The 21,862-nt window shown below is 37.9% G+C and overlaps 1 protein-coding gene across 2 annotated transcripts in view; it reads right to left on the bottom strand.

Moving 5' to 3' along the window:
• The window catches only part of ralgapa2 (Ral GTPase activating protein catalytic subunit alpha 2), a 125,167-nt gene that overhangs the window by 97,806 nt on the left and 5,499 nt on the right, over positions 1–21,862 (bottom strand). For both annotated transcript variants that reach the window (XM_036593302.1, XM_036593303.1), the window contains exons 2-3: positions 2,308–2,418; positions 777–826 (exon numbers count right to left, since the gene is read on the bottom strand). In XM_036593302.1, the coding sequence (XP_036449195.1) occupies positions 777–826; positions 2,308–2,418 (161 nt within the window). The remainder of the gene's footprint in view (positions 1–776; positions 827–2,307; positions 2,419–21,862) is intronic.

Below are 21,862 nucleotides of genomic sequence, written 5' to 3'. Positions count from 1 at the left end.
CAAAATAAAAAAATAGTAAAATAAAAATAAAATAAAATTTTAAAAAGTGTTTGTCATGCACACTTTTAAGAGCCTTCCATATAGTACATAAAACTCCACCATTTCTCCAGGGTGACCTTTTGAGTCGACCACTGTTGACACAATGCAAACACTCTCCTCATACCCAGACTCCATTTCTCACCTCCCTGAGCAAATGTAACTAGAGAGCACCATGCCTGCCAGCCTGCCTGTTTGTACTGGAAACTGGAGCTGCCATTTCGGCCAGGTGAGAAAAAAATAGAGAGGACTGTGCCTCCAGGAGGGACAGGAGAGCAGTGAGAAACCTGCTGACAGCTGAGAGAAACACCTTCACAATGCATGCAAGGACAAAGGGCCACATCCTTACTGACATCCATGTTACAAAACAACAGCTGAACAGCCTAACTAAGACCAATCATAAATAAATGCAGCACATCAGCATGCAGCAATTATAATACATGCATGATGTTGTTACGGCTCATTCAGCATGACATGTAGGTAGTTTATATAAATGTCTTGAATTTATTTGCTCATAGAACACTGTACAACCCAGGGTAGGACAAGGTAACCTGACTAGACTTACCTGATAATAGAACAGCATAACAGACTAATATCAGACAGTATGCATGGTATCCCCATAAAACAACGGTTAGATTTACCACATGCATCAAAAGGACTGATGATATTTTAGCAGCTTCATGGAATCACAAACAAAACAGACAAACAAGCATCAGGTAAAGTGTCCAAAAGGCACCTACTTCAAAAATAAAGAGGATGGAGTCCAGCTCCTCACGTTGAGATTTGTTCCCTGAAAAAGAAACAATTCCATTACGTATGGACAACCGCTAATGAGCCAAAGTGAAAGGTAGGCAATAATAAATTACCGGTATCAGACTTGATTGAGGTGCTGGAGCTAAAAAAATCTACATTTAAACATCCGCACACTCAGATCTGTGGAAAAAAACATTTTAATCTGCAAACTTTCGGTCAGAGACCTTCTTCAAGGCATAAATAGGTAACATGCCTCTGACTGAAAGCTTGCATTTAAATGCGTACATTTTCAAATTGTTTAATGTTATTATAGTGACTACATTCATTGGCCTTGCAATGATACACTGCAAAAAGCAGCATTATTACATTACATTACATCTAGGTCAGGGTTCTTCAACGTCTGTCCTGGAGGGCTGGTGTCCAGCACAGTTTGCTGATTTCCCTGCTCAAACACTCCTGGTTCAAGTCATCTATTGACAGGATTAGTAGGTGTATTTGAGCAGGGTAATCACCAAACAGTTCTAGACACGGGCTCTCCATAACCAGAACAGCTTCACTGTTGAGGAAATGCTCACAAAAATCCAACATTGTTGATATTTCAAAAAACATGTGGTCTTAAAATGAAACGCCTGGTCAAGAGGTTTGCATTACAAAACTTGTACTGCAATCCACATTGCATTGTATTTTGGTATATAAATACTTTTTAACAATGTTCTTTCACTGTGGGCTGCAAAGTAAAACTATGTTGCTCTGTAATGAGATGGCTTACCAAAAACAAAAGCCTTATTAACTTCAAATGAGGGAGCATATGGCCTAGAGCCAGGCAGAGCATAATCCCTGACTGTTATGTCATAACTGAGCTCTTACTGACAGGGGAGAGCACCAGCTTTAATAATTCAACAGCTCATAACAGCCATGTTTAAATGCACCAGACATACAGGCTGTCACCTTGTTATTTAGAGGGAGCAGTGGGGTGAGCCTGGGCAAACGCAGGAGCACAGTGCGCATCACACATTGCATGCATTAAACAACAGGGACGAGTCAGATGCATGGTCAAAGTGGTGTCCTAGTCATTTATAAACTGAAAATGTATTGCAAGTAGTATTCAAGTGCTTGATCATATAAGCCACTGTTAGATTCCAGAATTCTGTGCTTCAGTGGTCTATTATCCTACACAGGTGATTTCACACCATAGTGGACTTTGTTACATTTTAAGATTTTATAGTCAACTGAGAGTTAGGCTTATTGTTAGTCCTTTTGTCAACTGAAGGCCAACTGAATTGCTCCATAATCACTGGACTTTGTCTTCATGTGTCCCGGTGGTCTGGCTTTAAGCAGCTGTCACTGGGCAGATTGGTGCTGTTGGCCTGATCTGATGCTACTGCACAGATATAACCCTTACAGCATTGCAACATGATATTGAAGATGCTAAAAATTACAGGTCTAATTTACACTATGTTGCTGTTGGGCTTTTAAAAGCACATGGTCAAATTCAGAAGACATTAATGCAGAACTTACCTTTTTGCTTTAAGTTACTTTCCAGTGTAATGAAATTTTCATAGAAGATAAAATAAATCTGTGAGCAGTTGGCTTCAAAAAATGTCTTCAGTTCACTCCTCTCACTATTATCTGAAAAGATACAAAGAAATACAGAGTAAATCCATCAAAAAATATTGAGTAATTGTGTGGTTCAATGGACATTGTCACCAGCAATGATGTACACATCATGAATTTATGTAGAACATTTTGGACATGAGATGACTTCTTGGCTAAAATATAGCATTTTAAGTAAAGTAACAGGTCAAATATTTGGAATACATGTCAAGTGCACAGCATATTTTTATTGTAGTATCCAATTTTGTATATCAGCTTCCTTTAACCACACTGTCAGGGCATATTTAGGTGTTGGCCATTCATTATCCCATCTCAAGCAAAGGCAACTATTCACAGAAATAAAAGATGTCCAAACATGCCCTGTCACAGAGTACAATGGGTTACAGCTTGTTTGAAACTGAAGGGAGTGGTGAGCTGTGGACTCAACAGGACACAACCCATGATGGGTGTGAATGTCAAATGTTTAAACATCTAACACTGCAAAGCATGATCACAAAGTCTCAAGGTATGCATCTACTTGTCTAGTCCAAGTCACCATCTGGCAGGTATCCTTCATGATTCAGAAAGATCAACATTACTTTATCTTGTTTTCAAGGCACATGAACAAAAAACAGCCCGTTTAATTCTATTGGATAAAGAGCGGTTGGAAATAGTCATGCAAAAATGAATGATGGCCCTAATAATTGGCTACAATAATTAACCTACTCTACATAAAGTGTGCTCTAAAGTTCACTTCATTAAGCAAAAAACAACTGTAAATAGATTTAAGGGCCCATATTCTGCATTTTTCTTGTATTTAAAATTTTTCCCCTGGGGTCCACTGATAACATTTGCCTGGTTTTATGCATAACACAAGGCCATCATTCATTTTTGCATGACTATTTCCAACCGCTCTTTATTCAATAGAATTAAACGGGCTGTTTTTTGTTCATGTGCCTTCAAGATTGCTATACGTAAATGATGTCTGCTCTGATTGACTACCCTGTATTGTTCCTCATTCAAAAAACAGGGCTGAAGCACTCCTTATAACTTAAATGTGAATGGGCAGGGCTGTACTGCCGCAGTCTGAATGTGCAGGGTTAAACTGCTGTGGTCTGAATAGGTGGATATATTCAAACCTACTGATTTTCATGACATCTCAAAAACAATGTATTTAAAACAGGCTGTTTCTGCAGCTTAGTTTCCATGTATGGACTGTAAGGTCTTTAACAATGTTTAACTCTTACTCTTACTAAACCTAACAAAATGATTACATAATCATCTAATCACAATTATTTGAGATGACTCACATTATTGATCACATTATTTTAGTCATTAATTTTCATAATTTTTCATGCTCTAACAAGCAGAGGGCAGCGTCGAACAATGTTTGTTTATTTGTTAGCTACATAGCTAATTCTAACATTTTCAGCATGTATGCTGACAAAATTATTATTTTTTTGGTGATATTTTTACTCAAAGGACTAACAGCTTTGTCTGACTTTGCAGACAAAACAGTGTAGTGTATTTGACAATACAACTAGTGTTAGTTACTGAGCAGGCAGAGCAAGGAAGCAGAGATTTATATGACAACTGTCAGCTAAAATTTCATGATCGTGATAGCCCTAAGTCTTATCTGATGTAGTTCTTATATGTCATGTTTCACAGTTTGTAGGCATATGGTGCTACACCATAGCTGTACTGGCTAGTCTGTGTATCAGTCACTGATAATGGCAGCCAATTTGAACAACACAGCTGCCAATGGTGTGTGAGTCTTCTAAAGTTAATCATATAGCTAACCATTCTGCATCGAAGGAGGTGTTAAATAAAATCTACAGTATACTGGTAGCAAAAGCCTGACACTGAGGACAACTGCGGTTGCATTTAACAGATTAATTATATGCCTTTTCAACAATCAATCCTTCATTTGGTTCTAATCCTTTAACACTGCAGCTCTCTATGCTAAGGACAGGCAAATGAGGGGGCGGTCACATGCTAAACGTGTAATTACGCCTTTACTTCTGTTGTAGCTTAAAGCTTAACACCTTCTGCAAATGTACTGAGATCAGGCAGGAGCTGGAATCTACCAGTAAACAGCTCTGGGGAAATACTGGCATTTGGAGCCAATTTGCAGCAGCGGCGGTGGCCTGATTTCTAATAGCACTGGGACTGGATGACAGATAATTAGGAGGAATAGATTTGATGGTTGAAATATTATGCTGGAATGTTTCTCTGAGCCAGCTATCATTCGACCACCGCTGGATAAACGTATAAACATGCTGAGGCATTGAGCAAATCATGGACTAATACAACCATAAATCAGAAAAAAGTTGGGTCAGTATGGAACTTTTAACACATCCCAAAAAAAGTTGGGAGAGGGTCAATTTAGGGCTATTAATGAGGTAAAATAAATAATTATGTGATGTGAAACAGGTGATGCCAACAGATAATTGTAATTATGATTTGGTACAAAAGCAGCACCCAGAAAAGGCCTAGTCCTTTTAGAGCATATACGTGCTGAGGATTGCCAGTTTGCCAAACAAATGCTTGAGAAAATTATTAAGATGTTAAACATCAAAGACATATTGGAAAGGACTTGGATATATTCCAAACAATAATAGGTTTAAACTATAGTAATTAGCAAACACAAGCATATTTGCCAAAAGCAAAATTCTTGGTTTCCACTCATTCACATTAAGTCTCTTCTACTGACACCACTGCTTAATCAGCCTTCAAGGTTACAGGAAAAGATGTAACGCCTCATGTTACGTTTCATTTCGCACTAAATGAATATAATCTTACTGTAGGATTTCAGTGTTCCTCAGCTTTCTTTTACTAACACTTTTTTTATTGTTCAAAAATAATGAAGTGATTAGAAACCTTCTAAACTGCAAAAGATGTTCACCCTTTTTAAACATGTTTATGCTAAATTATGTGTTCTAATTAACACCAGATTGTCACTTGTATTATATGACATTAGTAGCTCACAACAGTTACCCACAAGCTAGATTACATCTGGTACATTTAGCCCCAAACTGAACTGCAGTTACAACCGCAGTTGGGGCGTCTCTGTAAATCTCTTTAGAATTCTAGAATCAAGATACTCAGGAGCAGCAGCAACATCTCTCTAGGGGCATATGGTAATACTGAGGAACAGTACCAGAGGTATCTTAGTACAGTAGTGTACAGTCAACAGTAGGCCTCACACTTGAAGACCTGAACAGCCTCTCAGGCCTGACACTATTGACTTTGTACTGGTGCTTAAATACAGCACAGCATGAGCCCCCACCCCCTCTCTGTCCACAGTCAATAAGACCTTCTATGCCACTTGCATTCTCTTTCCAATGGATTACTTACCAAATATTGAAAACAGTGCATTTACTTCAATTAATAAATTTCTATTTGAAGACCATTTCATGTAGCATTTTGAGTAGCTATTCCAATAAAATTAAGATCACTTAAACTCAAATAAAAAAAAAAAAAACTTGACCTTAAAGCCAAAAACCTTAAACAACTGAAAACACTGTGTTATAAAGAGTCACAATATACTGAAATCCTAGCTGACAAATAATTGAAATACAAATAATTGCAATAAACAATTTAATTGTCTATTTTGTTAAGTGTACGCAACTACTAAAGTCCAAGCCTAAAGTGGCCTAACAGGATCATCAGCCATCTTGCTTCCCAGCTGTTAATTTTAGCAGCTTCCAAATGACAACAGACTCAGCTCACACTTAAACAAACAAACAAACAAACATTACGCACTGCCACCCTCTGAAAGGTGTTATAGCACCAGTCAGATGTTCGAATTTTGTTGTTTTCGTTACATCCCATTACACGGTTTCAATTTTTGCAATATTTATATATTTATATATGCAGATTTGTCATACATTTTAAAAATAGCAATTTGAAGACTGCCATGTTTTTAAGCAGTAAGTTAAAAAATTTTATCATGTCTCTACAGTGTATGCATTGATTAGGCCAAGAGAAATATTTTGAAATGCCAATGAATTTGATATGTGGTATAATACAGAAGTGAAACCTCTGCCCACCAACCAACACACATGGGAGCAGTAATAATACTATGGGTGGAGCTCTTAGAGTGTCTCATACGCTCTGCTTTTCAGCACTCTTCATTGTGTTAGAGCTCTTCCTGGAAAACATGTTGACTCATCAAAAGAAGAGTCTAGCAGCAGACACATCCTCAGGGAGGGAGGGAATGTGAGATATAATTTGTGTATGTATGGAGAGAGAGAAAGAGAGAGAGAGAGAGAGATACCAGTGACATCCTGTGTTGAAGAGGATCCATCTGTGAGTTACACTGCCCTTGTATAAACTGTATCAAAGCCAGGACACATCTTTTCTAGTTCCCATAAAGCTAAATGTACACTGAAAGCTTCAGCAGGGATTCTGGCTGACAAGATATTTTTAACATTACATTTTCAATTCGGTCAACTCCAATAACACTGTAACGTGAGAGGAAGTGTCCGCTCCTCTGATGATCAAATTTTAATGCAGTCCCAGACATTATGATACTTCTATGAATGACTGCTGTCAGTAAGCAGTCAGCTAACTGGAATAACAAGGTTTATCATGATGCAAATGGAGATGTCCATTTGTCTGTAGGTAAGTAACACAGGCCTTGTGCAGACATTAAACTACTCATTTTATGAAAGATGCATATCCAAGAAAAACCTGACTCTTTGGCTTCCTTTCCACTGTCGAGCCAAATGGATCCTCAGGGCCGTACTGTGCTATTCTGCGCTGGTGTGGACTTGTGAGACTGGTTACGATATCTTTTTCCATCTGTTGTACTACTAAATCAGAACCAGGAATTACTGAAGAAAACTACACAAATGAGTGACTAACTACTAACAGCCTAATAGCTACAAGCACAGCACCAACCATGAAATACATTTGATTATATCTGTCACTCCGAAACCAGTCTTTCAGCTCGTTCTCAGATTCTTTATCCCTGAACGGTTGTTATTTGATCATTAGTTACTGAAACTGAGCCTGTTCTGTGGTGGGTTGAACCTGTAGCCAGCTAACTACACTAGCATTAGCTTACCGCATTAGAGTTCAGCTCACATCACAAGAGAACAACTCTATTTTATAAATTTCTGTCACTTCAACATCAGTCACTTGAATTTGTGCTCTCTGAGTCTTTACCCCTTAAACAGGTATTTTCAACCATTGGTTCACTGGAACCGAAACTGTACAGCAGTAAGAGGCAATGTGCACTCGTGTTAGCTTAGCCAGCAGGCTACAGCTTAAAACAGTACAGAACAGGTTCGATTTTTACATTTCCCTGTCATGCTAAACTGGGTGGATCTAGTCCAAATTTCTGCATGTGATAATGTTCATGGTTATTGGCATCAGCAGATTTGCACACGGAAAACATTGTATATCTACATTGGCACATTTCCCATATCAGTGCTCCCCTAGTGTATATAAAAAAAAAGTCAATGTCAGTAAAGAAGGCCATCATGATATTTAACAATCATAACAAAATCAATAACAAGTCAATAAGCCAAAAAATACCAGTTTGGTACACTGTTAAGAAAAGAATGAAAGAACAGTTGAGAATGCAACAAAAATCAGATAAGCAATAACAGACAACTAGGCGGACAATGAAAGAAAAAAAGATCATATTTTAGAACAGAATCAGAAGAATACAACAGGATAATCTCAAGTAGGTTTACAACAACATGCAGGTCACTGGTAAGCCTCAGGAACAGAAAGGCCAGGTTACAGTTCACTAAAAAGTACATAAAAGCCTTAGAGAACAAAGTTTTATGGACAGATGAGACAAAAATTAACCTGCAGCAGAAAGACTGAACAAGGAAAGCGTGGAGAAAAAAAAAAGGAACTGCTCATCCAAAGCAAACCACATGTGGTATGGGGATAGGCTTGTGGTACCAGTGATACTAGTGGAAGTGGCTTCATCGTCTTTAAGGATGTGACTCTTGATGGCCAGAGCAGAATGTATTCTGAATTAACTGTGAGCATTTAAACTAATCAGATTCAACCAAATGCCTTACATGTAGTTGTGCTGCTTCATTCTGCAGAAGGATAATGCTCCTAAACGTAATATTAAGCAAATGTTGATTATGTTTCTTGACTGGCCAAGTCAATCAAGACTAAACCTCACTAAGCATGCATTTCACTTACTGAAGATAAGATAAGAAAGTAAGAGGCAGAGCTGAGACAAGCAGGAACTGAAAATGGATGTTTTACAGGCCTGAGAGAGTTTTACAAAGGAAATTATCCAGCAGTTGGTGATGTCTATTGGTCTCAGATATCAGGCAGTCATCGACAGCAAAGAATTTCCAACCAAGAATGAGATGTGAGCTGTATATAGGACACTCAGTATTGATACTCTTGAACTAAAGCGGACATTCCACACTTTAACATCACAGTCACTGTTTAATGTCAAATTCAGTATGGTGGAATACAAAGCCAAACCCGCATACTGAGTACCTGGGTAATTGAGTGATATGGTCAAAAAATTATATCTTGATATTTTTCAGTCTTTTGGCATATTAATACAATCTCCCTGAAGTGGCTTAAAATAGTGAGTTTTCAATTAGAAGAACCATAATTTGGACCGATGAGCCTTTATTAAATGCAATGAGATTGGCAAACATGGAAGTAAACAATGTTGCCTGGTGGAATTAAAATGTAAAAAGTACAGTCCTATGATAATAGTGAATTATCTATTTAGAAACAATCAATGTCTGTTGCTTACTGAAGAAACACAAGGGAAAATTGCGTACTGTAGGGAATACCTTTAATTGAATTAAATTTTAATTTTATTCATTTTTAAGTACTACATTCCTCATCACACTCTCTTTCTCTACATCTACATTTTAAGCAGACATTTTTATCCACAGCAGCTTAATATGAAAGACAAAAGGACAGTACTTTTGTGGACAAGTGTATTCCTGTCTGAAAGGAGAATCAAACCTTAGTCTCCCATGCTATGATCATCCCATGAATAAAGTCTTATCGTTTGAGGTTTCCATTTTATTATCGAGCCTTGATGTACTCAACTCACGAGGAGGGACTGCATGACTGCCTGATCTTCAAATAACTCGACCGCATGCATAAAATGCGCATTAATATCACGGTGATCTATGTAATTCTGTAACCCAACAACTTCCTTAAAAACCTTTTTGTTTGTTTTGATGAATATACCACGTCATTTAAATAACAGACACTTTTACCACCTTTATGAAACCAGTTCTGTGCACCTGTTTTCATCACTTCAACAGGAAACAAACTTTTGTTTATCAAGCTAAATGCTAATGAATGACCAGTAGCAAGCAGTTTCCTGCATTGTCTACACAATTCTGTTCCTGCACTGTCTGGTTTCAGTTTCAGTAAATGTTTCCAATCAGCTTGACAGCTCAACAAGCTCAGGTGGGTTTATGATATGTATAATGTATATCTGTATAATGTATATTTGCATATTGAACATTGAAATCTTAACTGATGTATTTACTATTGGAGATGGTGTTAAATCAGTAACAGTAAGACTACGAAATTTAGGGGGCTTGTTTAAATACACTGGGGAAGAAAAAATAATAATGCAATTATTTTGCCAGCATCTGTAAACATAACACCAATAACGTGCATGTGTGTTTGTATGTGTGGCAAGCAGTCAGACTAAAGATGACGGGATCAGATCTCTCAAGTGGGATTCATGTCATAAGCCCATCAGAGCTTGTCAAGCTGCTCTGTACATCCCTCAAACAAGAAGCATGACCTGTCAAGCCAATCTGCATGGTGTCACAGATGGAGAGAGAGTGCGCAGACAGACAGAGAGAGGAACTAACAGGAGAGATAACGGTAGAACCATCTGGGGAGGTCTGATACCCTCAGTTTGGTGCTGCAAAGACACACCACCTATTTAGGAATATATACTTTCTGACCGTGAATATGAAAAGACTGCGAAACTTAAGATTTATCAGCATGATCATATATTATATTAAAACTGAACATACTGTCTGTGATGCAGTGAATTTAATACATCTACACAGCTATCCTGCAGTAAGTGTTAGCAAGCAAGTAGGCTTTGACGTCACATGGTTGCTGTACCAATACAAAGTAAACAAAAACCTGTTCTGCAGCAAGTTTTAGCCAAACACTGCTGACACTGCACCAACAAAAACTCCACCTTGTTACAACACCTTCATTTTTAAGAACCAAAAATGAACTAGAAATGAGAAATCCTATTACATGAATGAAGGCAAAAATCAGTCACATCCCCATTCACCACTCACATAATCTAAATGTAGACTCAAAGACTACCTACAGAAAGCAGTCCGCAAATACACGTAAAAGCATGGTAACCATTCACAAATTTGAATATGTTTATTTAACCAAATGCTTTAGACTGAACAACAGGCAAATACTGCAAGACAAAGGAAAAAAAACTGCCACTCTTACAATTTAAATAGGGATCTACTAGTAATATTTTTTTCCAGACTCAAACCCAGACCAAGTACTCACTTCTGGATATTTGCCAATACCCAGTATTGATATGGGTTTTCTAATAACATTGAACTTCTAGTTACAATAACTGTGATTAACAATAGCAATGTAATTTTTAAGTCAGCGTGTTTATCATTTTCGTCAATTGCCGAATTTACTCATCTGTTCTAGCAAAATTAAATGAATAACTTTCACTTAAACATAGAACTGTTAGCAAGTTTCAGCGAAATATTATCTTTCATTGTTTTTCCACTAAACTAAACTAAACTTTACTAAAGTTTCATGAACACTAAGCTAAACAGTTTCTCACTTTCCATCCAACCATGATGTGCTAAGAGGTATCTCTGTGGCACATTGGCAAAAGTGGGAAATCACACTTTGTTGAGCATCTAGTAATCGTGTGGTTTGAGCTACTGAAACACTGCTCAGTGATACAGATTCATGCTTATCTGCTTAGAATTACATCAAGCACACTGCCAGGCCTGATACTGGAGTCAACCTTCCATGGCAGGGTAGGTAATGCCTACCTAACAGGTAAGAGGCTAACAGGCTTGTCCACTATTATTTACTTATTATTTACTATTTGCTTATATTATAAATGTTTAGTCGGTCAGAGGAATGACCACTAGGCTGAAGAAAGGCAAAAAAAATAAATAAAAAAAAAGGCAGAAGTTGTGTTCGTCTGTGGTCTTGTCTTACTATTACTAGCTAAATCCCACCAGCAACTGGCTAACCCACCTTTCTATACTGCTGTGCATGCTGTGACGTACACAGAAACAACTCTTGCTAAAAGAGCAATAAACGTGAACATCACAGAATGTTTAAAATGTTCAGAAATGTTGTAATAATATATATTATATATTGCTAATGATAATATCCCCCAAATTCTGTGCATTTCTGTGTTTATATCTGAAATAAATTTCAGTTCCGCAATGCTGTCCATGTTTTCTGCATCACAGAAATCGTAGGGCCCTTCTTAACCTAGTGTTGAAAAGTGAATTTAATAATGTTTACAAAATTTCAATGAACATCAGACATAAAACCTGGTCGATTCCTATCAGGCACCTCTAGCTATAAGCTAGGCGCAAGTACTGTCCTTTATGTACTTTTGTTAGCAAAAAAACAGAGGAAAGGGCTGATAACTAGTTGTTTCCTGAGGATTTGAGCACATCTTCTGTGGCAGCTGTTAAGGTGTTGTTTGGGAACAGCAAGTGAGAAAAACATGACAACTGTGAGCCAAAAGGCATATAAAATATTCAGTGTGGGGCAGTGAGAGAGAAAACATGCTCGCTGATATTCAGACACATTAACATGGGAGAAACACATCATTTTGAATCATAGAGACTTTCGTAAAACAACCATAAAAATGCTAATGACAGTGTAGTCTACTGGTGACCGCAGTCAACTTTACTTCAACACTGATGCATCACTACAATATGAAGTAATTTTCTAAGTGGCCAAAAAAAAAAAAAAACTGTGGAAACAAGCATGCATAACACTGCAGAACATTCACAGGTCAAGCCATTCATAGGTCAAGCTGCATTCTGGAACGAAAGCAAACTCTCTCATTCCTCTTCTTTCATAAGGGCAGATTTGAGTAAGGGGTTAACTTTCCCAGCAGTCTAAATCAAATGAAGGTAGAGCATGGGTCTAATGCTACACATATTATGAAGTTTTGGGGGTCAGGACTACACAGAGTGGCTTGCCTCATTAGTTCTCAAATGTGGGTATGTTACACTTTCCCCTCTTTGCTCACTTTATTCTGACAGGATGCATCCAGACGCCTAGCTTTGATAACTGTTGTCATTTACAAAAAACTAGGCGACTCAAGGGGCGTATCAATAATACAGTTTTACAATTTCCATACACTGTTTAACATTCATTTTTTCAGTTTTATTGTACTGTATTGAAATCATTACATTCTTACTGTTGAGTAATTGCAAAGAACATTGAAAACACTTAACAAGGTTCTAGCACCATGCTTACCATACTACAGGTAACTGACATCAACAATATAGTACTAGCTAACTAACAGTTAGCTAGCTGTTTTAGTATCTTTATTTCAGCAAAACATTTTTTGTTTCCTGTTTATCATCACACACTTTATTAAGAGTTAGCAACACTCTTCTAGTGTTAGTTATTGACAATCATGTGACTGAAAAAAAGGAAAAATCTAAGAATATTCTATGAGTTTGTTTGGTGCCTTTTCGGAGGACTGTTTTGAAAAGAAATCCAGGTTAAATGCTCGATTCACCAGTGACCTGATCTTGAAACAAGAAGCAATACTGCAATTTTGCCATCAGCCAACAAGCAGCTACCAGGAAAATGGCTCTTAACCCAAATCAGAAGGATTCTAAGAAATTACATAAGTCATGATGATGGCCACAGGTTGAGTTAGCAGGCATGTGTCTGATGTCATTCTTTCAGAGACATTACTGGGGTGCTTGAAGGCCATGCCTGCAGGCTATCTACTAAGGCCTAGAAGAGTAATAGAAGTTATAGTTAATAGTACTCACATAACTAAGCAGTAATTGTTTGATAATGTAGTCAATACTATTCGTTTTCAGATCAAGTACAAGTAAACTTTTTAGTAAAAGAGTGCAATGTACCATAACCTTAAAATCTAGCTTATTTTAAATTAAGTGCATTAGCTAGCTATGTTACATTAGTTACCTTGGATTGAGTAGCGCTGCAGTGGAGAAAAGTGGGTTTTGTCCTATGTCAGAAAAGCGCTTCTGTACAGCTGTAAGTAAAGTATGTTTCTTAGGCTTGATCCCCGTTCCTCATCTGTCTCATTCAGTAACAATCTCTTCAGCACAGTGACAGCAGGAAAGACATACAGGGCTAATCGGAGGAGATCACATTGTGCCTTGCTGCAGTTTTCTGTTTGGCTGGTTGAGCTGTAGTTAAATGTCTTCTGAAGCCAGGCACACACTCTGCGATTTACGAATCTGGTTCTTTGGTGACTCACGCTTTACGTTTGAACAGACCATTGTGTGTGGATGAAGCCTACGATTTGTATGCAATGAGATTTGCAAACATGGAAGTAAACAATGTTGCCTGGTGGAATTAAAATGTAAAAAGTACAGTCCGATTATAATAGTGAAATATCTATTTCAAAACAATCAATCAATGCCTGTTTTTCACTAAAGGAACACAAGGAAAAATGTCAGTCATTTCTTGTGTACTGTAGGGAATATTTTTTTAAATTTTATTTAAGTACTACATTCCTCATCACTGTCTCTTTATCAATGTCAGCATTTTAAAGAGCCTTGTTTTTCCACAGCAGCATAATATGAAAGACAAAAGGACTGTACATGTGGACAAAGTGTATTCCTGTCTGAAAGGAGAATCAAACCCTAGTCTCCCATGCTATGATCATCCCATGAATAGCACACAGCCCTAAAGACAGCTCAGTCTACTGATAATTATCAATAAAGCTATTTCGTTCAAAACAACACAGCGTGTATGTGAGTACTGAGCAAAAATGCTGAGGAACTGTCCCACAGCAGCTTTGCAAACTTGTGCCACACTGTGCACTGAAACTTAATCCAGGTGTTGATGTACTTGTGTAGAATAATACGGTCTCTTGAAAGGCTATTTTACAAAGATAATTTAAAATCACTAACAGGTTAAACTTGCACAGTGTATTTCTGGTGGGAATATACCAAGGTAGAATGTTTAAAGTGACCTGCAACTTTGCGTTCCAACTGCCATGGTGTCAATAACATTTTGCCATGTGAGCAGACCTTTGTTCACTGCTAGCTTGAGTCGCTTGTTCATTAGCGCGACAGCATACACCAGGCTTATGTCACATGGCATCAGGTGATATCGGATGCTGGTATTCCAGCATTTTTGTGAATGAGTAAACGAGTGCAGTATCAGGTTAAATAGGGAAAAAATTTAAAAGTAGTCCAAAGTCAAACTAAGAATAAGGTAAGTCTCCACATATACATATATATATATACATATATATATATACATATATATATATGTATTAAAGCAGCTTTCACTCTTTGGTAGTGTAACATGTGATCTTAGGTGCTGCTGATGATGCAGTAAAAATTGCCGGTGAGAGCACCTAGGGGATTGTTTCCTTCTTCCAAGGTAATTATTAAAGTAACTAAAGACACACTGACCTGCAGTTAAGTCTGAAGACAAAGAGGTCATGTGTTATCTTTGAGGAGTTTAGCACAGTCGCTGTTCATATTTACCAGCAAGAGTTGTGGTCTGCCAGGCAGGAGGTGTCAATTTGACACAGCTGAAACTTTCCCTCTCAGTGCTCAGAGCAGATAAGCCTGGTAGCTTGGCAGCGTTTAATGGCTCAGCAGCAAGCAGCATCCTTGACTTCTCAAGTCACCCTCAAATACCTCACTTAATGAATCAGTGGTATCATGCTGAGTGTAGGAACTCTGTCTACATTCCACTTTAAAACACTGGTCTATGAACAGAAACATAATAGATACTGAATGGATGAAACTACTGAATCGCAAAAAGTCTGAATTGAACTAGACTCAAGGATTTACACTGCAACAAAAAATGGGTATAAATATGAAAAAAACACTGTTTGACTTCGATGCAGTCACTAGCAGCAACAGACCACATGATAAGGAATACAGTCTTTAATCTTATTAAATGGCCATTTGCATTTGCTTCTTAACCAATCATTGCTCAGCAACTGTCTGTAAGCACTATTTCCTCCAACAAAACCCCTCAGAACAAACCTGAGTGAGAATGGCAATGGCAGTAAATCAGTCAGAATTATTAGGCTAAAAGAGGTGAAAAGGTGATGTCAGAGAGCATGTAATTCAAACACACTATTCTGATCATTTGGTACTGTTATTACCCTGAAGTGACTAAACTTGATCTAGTGTACTGCATTAGTCAACACTCATTTTAATAAGATATGTAATAGAACAACTTCAAATGAGAGGTTTAAATGACTTATCATTAACCTCTCAAATTAACAACTGTTGACCCAATGCTATTGGTTGCAAACAGTAACATTACTTTAATTTGATTTCCTTTATTAAAAAACAAAACAAAACAAACAAAATAAAACGGTTCTTAACTGAATAGATGGGTTTATCACTGAAGCTGGGGAATGTTCTGTGAACTGTACGCATGAGGCCGCAATAGGTAATTCGTTCCGCCAAATAGGCCTACTAAAAAAATAAAGCGTGCAGCTAAAAATAGTGGTGTTCAGGACCACCACTTTTTGTTGGAGAGGTCTCCAACGACATGTCAAAAGTAAACATCCACAAGTGATGTTCTCTGGGAAAAAGTGTGATGCAATGTGGTGAGAAAACATGGTGGACATGGCTTTCAAGAGCTACTGATGTACACGAGTCAAAGCTAGCCCTAGTTATGCCATTTCTTTTAACTTGGGCTTGTAATCATTGATAAAGTCACTTCTAGAATACTGAACATTCAGCAGTCCATCATTATGAATTCCAGTCTTTTCAGCAACTTTTTAGTATGAGCAACATATAGTTGTCAGTCCGTTGGTTTAAACAAAACCTGGTTCTTACATGTTTCATAATATTTTGGGATGTTTACTATGTTCTATAGTCCATACAAGGAACACTTTTTAATATCTTGTGTATTAATACAGAATTCAGTGTGTATGAGCAAGCTAACTTTCTAGCTTATATGGATGACTGCTGCATTCTGGATAGCAATAATAAGCAAACATCTATATTTTAGTTTTATGAACGCTTTTTTGAGCAACAGCAAACAGTGTATCAGATTGTTTACTGGCCCAAATAAGTTCAGTACTGTTTCTTCATTTCCATAGTGAAACATCAACCAGTGGCAAGCAGAGAGATCTGGTGTGGCTGAATGCAGTGAGAAACTGTGTAGGACCAAAAAAGCTAATGTTAGCTACTGCCCTAACATCAAGGCTCACAGAATTTTATCTACACTTTTACACTTGTACACTTGTACAGTGGTACTTCACAGGCATGGCACACAACAAAATGAATCTTCTCCACCGCTTCTTCAAATATGACCATTCCGACTCATAATGAGAGGCTGTGTGACCTTTGTTTCAGGAGCATGGTCCAGAAGTTACTTAGCTAGCTACAGGTTACAGAATACAGATGTAATGTTAGTGCGGCTGACTGTTCAAATTTCGGATACAATATGTCCCTGATCTACTCGTCGTACAATGAAAGCTTGAGTTCTCCAACATTATATGCAAAACATGATCTCTAATATGACGATTAGACAGCTTGTTCTCTGTTCTGCACTTTTTACTCGCCGTTCAGAAGCAAGTCGAGAAGAGCAAAGTGGTCTGTTTTTCTACGGCGGAGGCTCAAACTTGTAGGACTGAACCACACCAATTGGCGCTCACCACTGCCACTGGAGCGTTACCTGGAAGACACCACCTTCAGTCATTTTGCAAACTGACACGTCCACGCAGCTGTGAGCTGACAGGAGCTCAGAACTTTTGGAACATTTATCTACAAGTACACTGCATTAATTCATATCTATTTCTCAAATAGAGGATTGGTAAGCACTTTTTACGTCATCTCTTTACTGAAAACAAAAATGTAAACATTTGAAACCATGTTGACATGTGCTTTAAAGACCCTGTGTGCAGGAGAAAAAGTCTTCTTTAGCAAATTGAACCAACTAGCTTTTTAATTTACAAAAGTAATGTCTATCTGCATGCTACGTTTTTTTGTCCCTGTAGCGCATCCTCTGAGAGTGAGGTCTGAGATGTAGAGAGCACAATGCTCTCCTGTGTTTTCTCTTTTCTCCACAATGAATAGCCTTCTTGTACCACTATTGCCAATAATCAAAGACCACTGGAACTGATGCTAAACTCAGCTGATGGATACTCATTTTGTTTCTTGGAAACACCCAGTTCCTTTATGGAATATCATTAATGTTCATTTCATCAACGTCTAACATACAACATGTTATTTTAATAATGATTAACATAAAAATATTGTGTAGCCCTAACAAAAACTGTTGCCTATACTAGAGATGCACAGGTACTCGAGTACTCCATTAACTGCTTGAGGTGCCAGTATTCTAATGCAGAAATCACCATAAGTATATATGTTATGCTTCACCACAGGAAAATGGAGAAAAAAAAACTGACCAGCAGGTTTTTAATGTTTTAAAGCTCCTGTCTACTCGTTTGCATGATTTTCTTCTAATTATCATTACAGCTTTTGTGATGTTTTACTATAAACTCGCAGAAAAAGAATGACGGTGGTCTTTTCTGTTGAAAGTTTTTTTTGTATCTTTTTTTGTCATTTTCTTCAGTTCGATTTGAGTTAGGCAGGACTAAGTGTGGTGTAGGAGACATCAGATTCACCAAAGTACCAATCAACGTTACATGTATTCATACTTGCATTCCTCTCCTTCCATACAGTGACTGCTTTCCCGCTGCTCCAAATCCCAGCCAAACTCGTTGTGAAGGTTTATTACACCGTTGTTTGTAGCGTAGCTAGAACTGCCTCTACTTGTATTAGCCAACTGCTGCAGGATGCTATTACAAGAGATTAACTTCATTAATGAAGGCTTGAAAGCTACAGGTCCACTTTAACTGTAGGGATAAAAAAATACATTAACTTTGTGTGACGTTACGTTCCACTTGTTCTTCAAAATCAAAAGTGTAGGGCTGAACTACAATCATGCCCGCTGCATGTGCCGTCTGTAGCATTGTTAGTGGTGTCACCACCACCGCCTCTGTCATCAGGTTGTTTATGTTGCAAGTGATATGCCACTGTCAATCATTATGTGATATGACACACCCACATAGTTCTGAACAGGCAGTAGCCCTGACTTTTTGGAGCATTTATACTAATAAAATGTATTAATTTATACATGTTTACTGAATAAAACACAGACATTAAAACAAAATTTTAAACACTGGGCTTTAGGAGTATAGTAAATTGTGGTGAGTTTGCTCATATTTGCAAGTAAGTGTTTTACATAAGCCTACAGCCCAACAATTATTTCAGCCAAAGTCTGCTTTTTTCGAGGGGGTTGTTGTTTGTTTTTCTTCTAAAGAAGTCTGAGTCTTAGGTCATTAGTAACAGTCTTAATATCGAAAAGGTCTCATCAGAGAGTAAAAAAGAGAGGTAGTGCAGCAAGTCACTGCCTTTCTCCTGGACTCACAGGCTGATTATGTCTTACACACATTTACACCACTGTGATACCTTGGCTAAGCAGTAAACTGAAGCCCCAAACAATAAAGTGACTTTGAGCTGCCTCATCAGCATGCTTTGGGTGAAAGAAGAGAGTCAGGATGCCCCACTCTCTATTCAACTCTTCACCACTCCTCAGAAGTAGGTCACTGTGCAATCTAACAGATACAACTAAGCTCTCTCAATACCATTTTGTAGGTCCTGCTCCAGCTTTGATGACTGGCTCACACTTATCAGCAACGTGATACTTTTCTAAAGATTTTCCCCCCTACATAATTTAAAGAAACTGGTTCCTATGCATTCTCATACACAGAAGCTGGTCATGTCATCACTGTTCCTCTAACCATTCAGCTGACACGTGGTATAATATCTTGCATTGTGGGAGATGCTTATACTAGAATGAGTCACGCTCTCAAGGTGAACAGAGAAAAGGGACAGAGAAAGACTGGCCAAGCTCAATATCAGAGTACAGTTACTTTTCACTATTAAGTGGCGTAACATGGAAAAAGGAGTGTCATATTGCATACAGTGTTTGCAGACTGATGCACTTTTCCCCCAATTTGTTTTCAACAGGAAAGTCGCCTCATGCTCTCTATTTTTGCATGCAGGGCACCTGAGGTTTTATGTGACTTTTTTCAACCCAGAACGCCTGATAAATTGCACAGGTCAGGCAGCCTGTCATGAGTGTTGGCTTGTTGTATGACTGACAAGTTGTAATGGATGAAACACTAGTGGTTGCAGTAATGGATTAAAACTATAATGACTAGGGATGCAATTTTTTTTTCCGCATTTTTTTTTCCTCAAAACAAAATCAGCAATCGACCACTTTATTTTTAGTTTTTTATTTTGGCAGATCTGTTTAGCAGTTTTATGATATAAATAATATAGGCCAAGTAAATGCACTCGCACTGTATTCAAATGCTACTACTTCACCTGTACCACAATTATGAAGCACTTTGTGCACTTTATGTGCTTCATGTTATTGAAATAGGCAACTGATTTAAAACTGAAATATTTAAATGCCAGGCAAATGTTGATTCTATTGCAAGTTTGGCTAATAATAAGTGCTGGAAATGTGCTAGTGTTTCACATGTTCATTTACCCCATGTAGTGCGAGCTTTAGGTTTAAAAAAGGCCAATTAAAAAAAAAAAATTCAGCCAATTTGGCAATTGTCCAATTCGAAAGAAAGCGGAATCAGTCAAAAAATTCGTAATCAGTGCATCCCCATCCCTCTCACAATTTACAGTTAAAGCTCGGTTTTTCTAGCCCTACAATGCCTGCTAAGCAATACATCACTTTCTGAAGGGGCACACTCAGTAAGCTAGCTAGCTATGCAAGACAACTAGCTTCCTAGACTAGGGTTCTTCAGTTCCGGTCCTGCTGTCCAGGAAAGTTTGCTGATTTCCCCATTCAAACACACAGAGTAAACCTGACAATTAACAGAATAGTTAAACCTGGAGTGTTATTGTTGATTACGAACAAGGAGAAGCAGCCAGAAGCGGCCTTAAAGAAAACATAGTGTTCCCCCCTCCCTAGGAAAAAAAACGCAGCACAGTGCAACACAGTTTTTCAGCCTTCTGAAAAATGTAAAGTGAACCACCCTAACTTTGCTCAATTTAACACAGCACGTAATGTTAATGATAAGGCTAAATGCTCCTTCAAGTATGTGGGAGAAATTGTACCTTTCCCATGTAAGAGTCTCCAAAATAACAATATATTCTCCATCTCAATGGCACAAGACACTGACGTTCCCTAGTGTAAAGGAAGCTGAATGTGGGCATTACACACAAAACAGTTATTTAGGAACAAGTCTGACCACCATATGCCACTCCTATTCCTACTGCGGCTCTGCCTGTTCCAAACACGGTGAAATTATAACAAAAGCTGTCATCACGACAGCATAAGACATACCACTCCTAATGGCTTTTGAATGCCACCCAACCTGTAATGCACCAGCTCCTAGCTAACCACAATAAGGGTATAGTATCATCACTGGAAAAGATATTCTTACAGGACTAGAGTGCAATATCATACACAGCTCAACAATGAAAAGAGCTCAAGACTCCAAACACTACACTGACATTCTAGCTGCAAGACCCTTGATGTGAAGACTGTCTACTGCCTACACAAAAAACAATTAACGAAGGCAAGAAACAACATTTTTTTCTTATTTCTTAAGAACAGTGTAAATGATAGTGATTTCATACTTATTGTAAAATTTGGCATTTAAGATTTGACGCTAGCTGAAAACATGATGCTTGGCAGAAAGCTTTGAGCTAAAATAATATCTAGCATTTCTTGCACAGCTCCACCCGCAAACAATTGTTAATGAACGCCCTGCTTCTTCTAACAGGCCAGTTGATCATTTGCGTCAACAAGCCAGACATTCAAACAAGGATGCAAATATAATGAAAATACACATATCAGTTTGTAGATAAGCTGAAAGGAAACAGGCAACCAACTTTCACTATATAGAAAAAATTAAACTTTAAAGAAATCACTCCTAACAGTGTGGTCACTGTTCAATTAGCTACATTAGCAACATTTAGTTAAACTATAATAGTAGATTCAGTAAAGATGAGAAACTCTTAGTTAAAACAATTCCTCATGCAAAAGCAATTACAAGATTAATTTACCGCAGACACACACATTAAATACTCTATTTAGATCAGCACAATATAAAATAATCAAAACAAAATCCTAATTTCTATAGGAAAGTGTGCTGAACAGTAAAAGGCAGGAGTGACAGCAGGATGTCCGCTACCAACATGTGTCCCAACAAAAGCAACATGGGGCTGCAATGCAACTCAACAGT

Source organism: Colossoma macropomum, unplaced genomic scaffold (genome assembly GCF_904425465.1).
Source record: "Colossoma macropomum unplaced genomic scaffold, Colossoma_macropomum, whole genome shotgun sequence".
NCBI classification, from domain to species: domain Eukaryota; kingdom Metazoa; phylum Chordata; class Actinopteri; order Characiformes; family Serrasalmidae; genus Colossoma; species Colossoma macropomum.
Note: the sequence above shows the minus strand (reverse complement) of the source record. Positions and strands in the feature narration are given on the sequence as shown.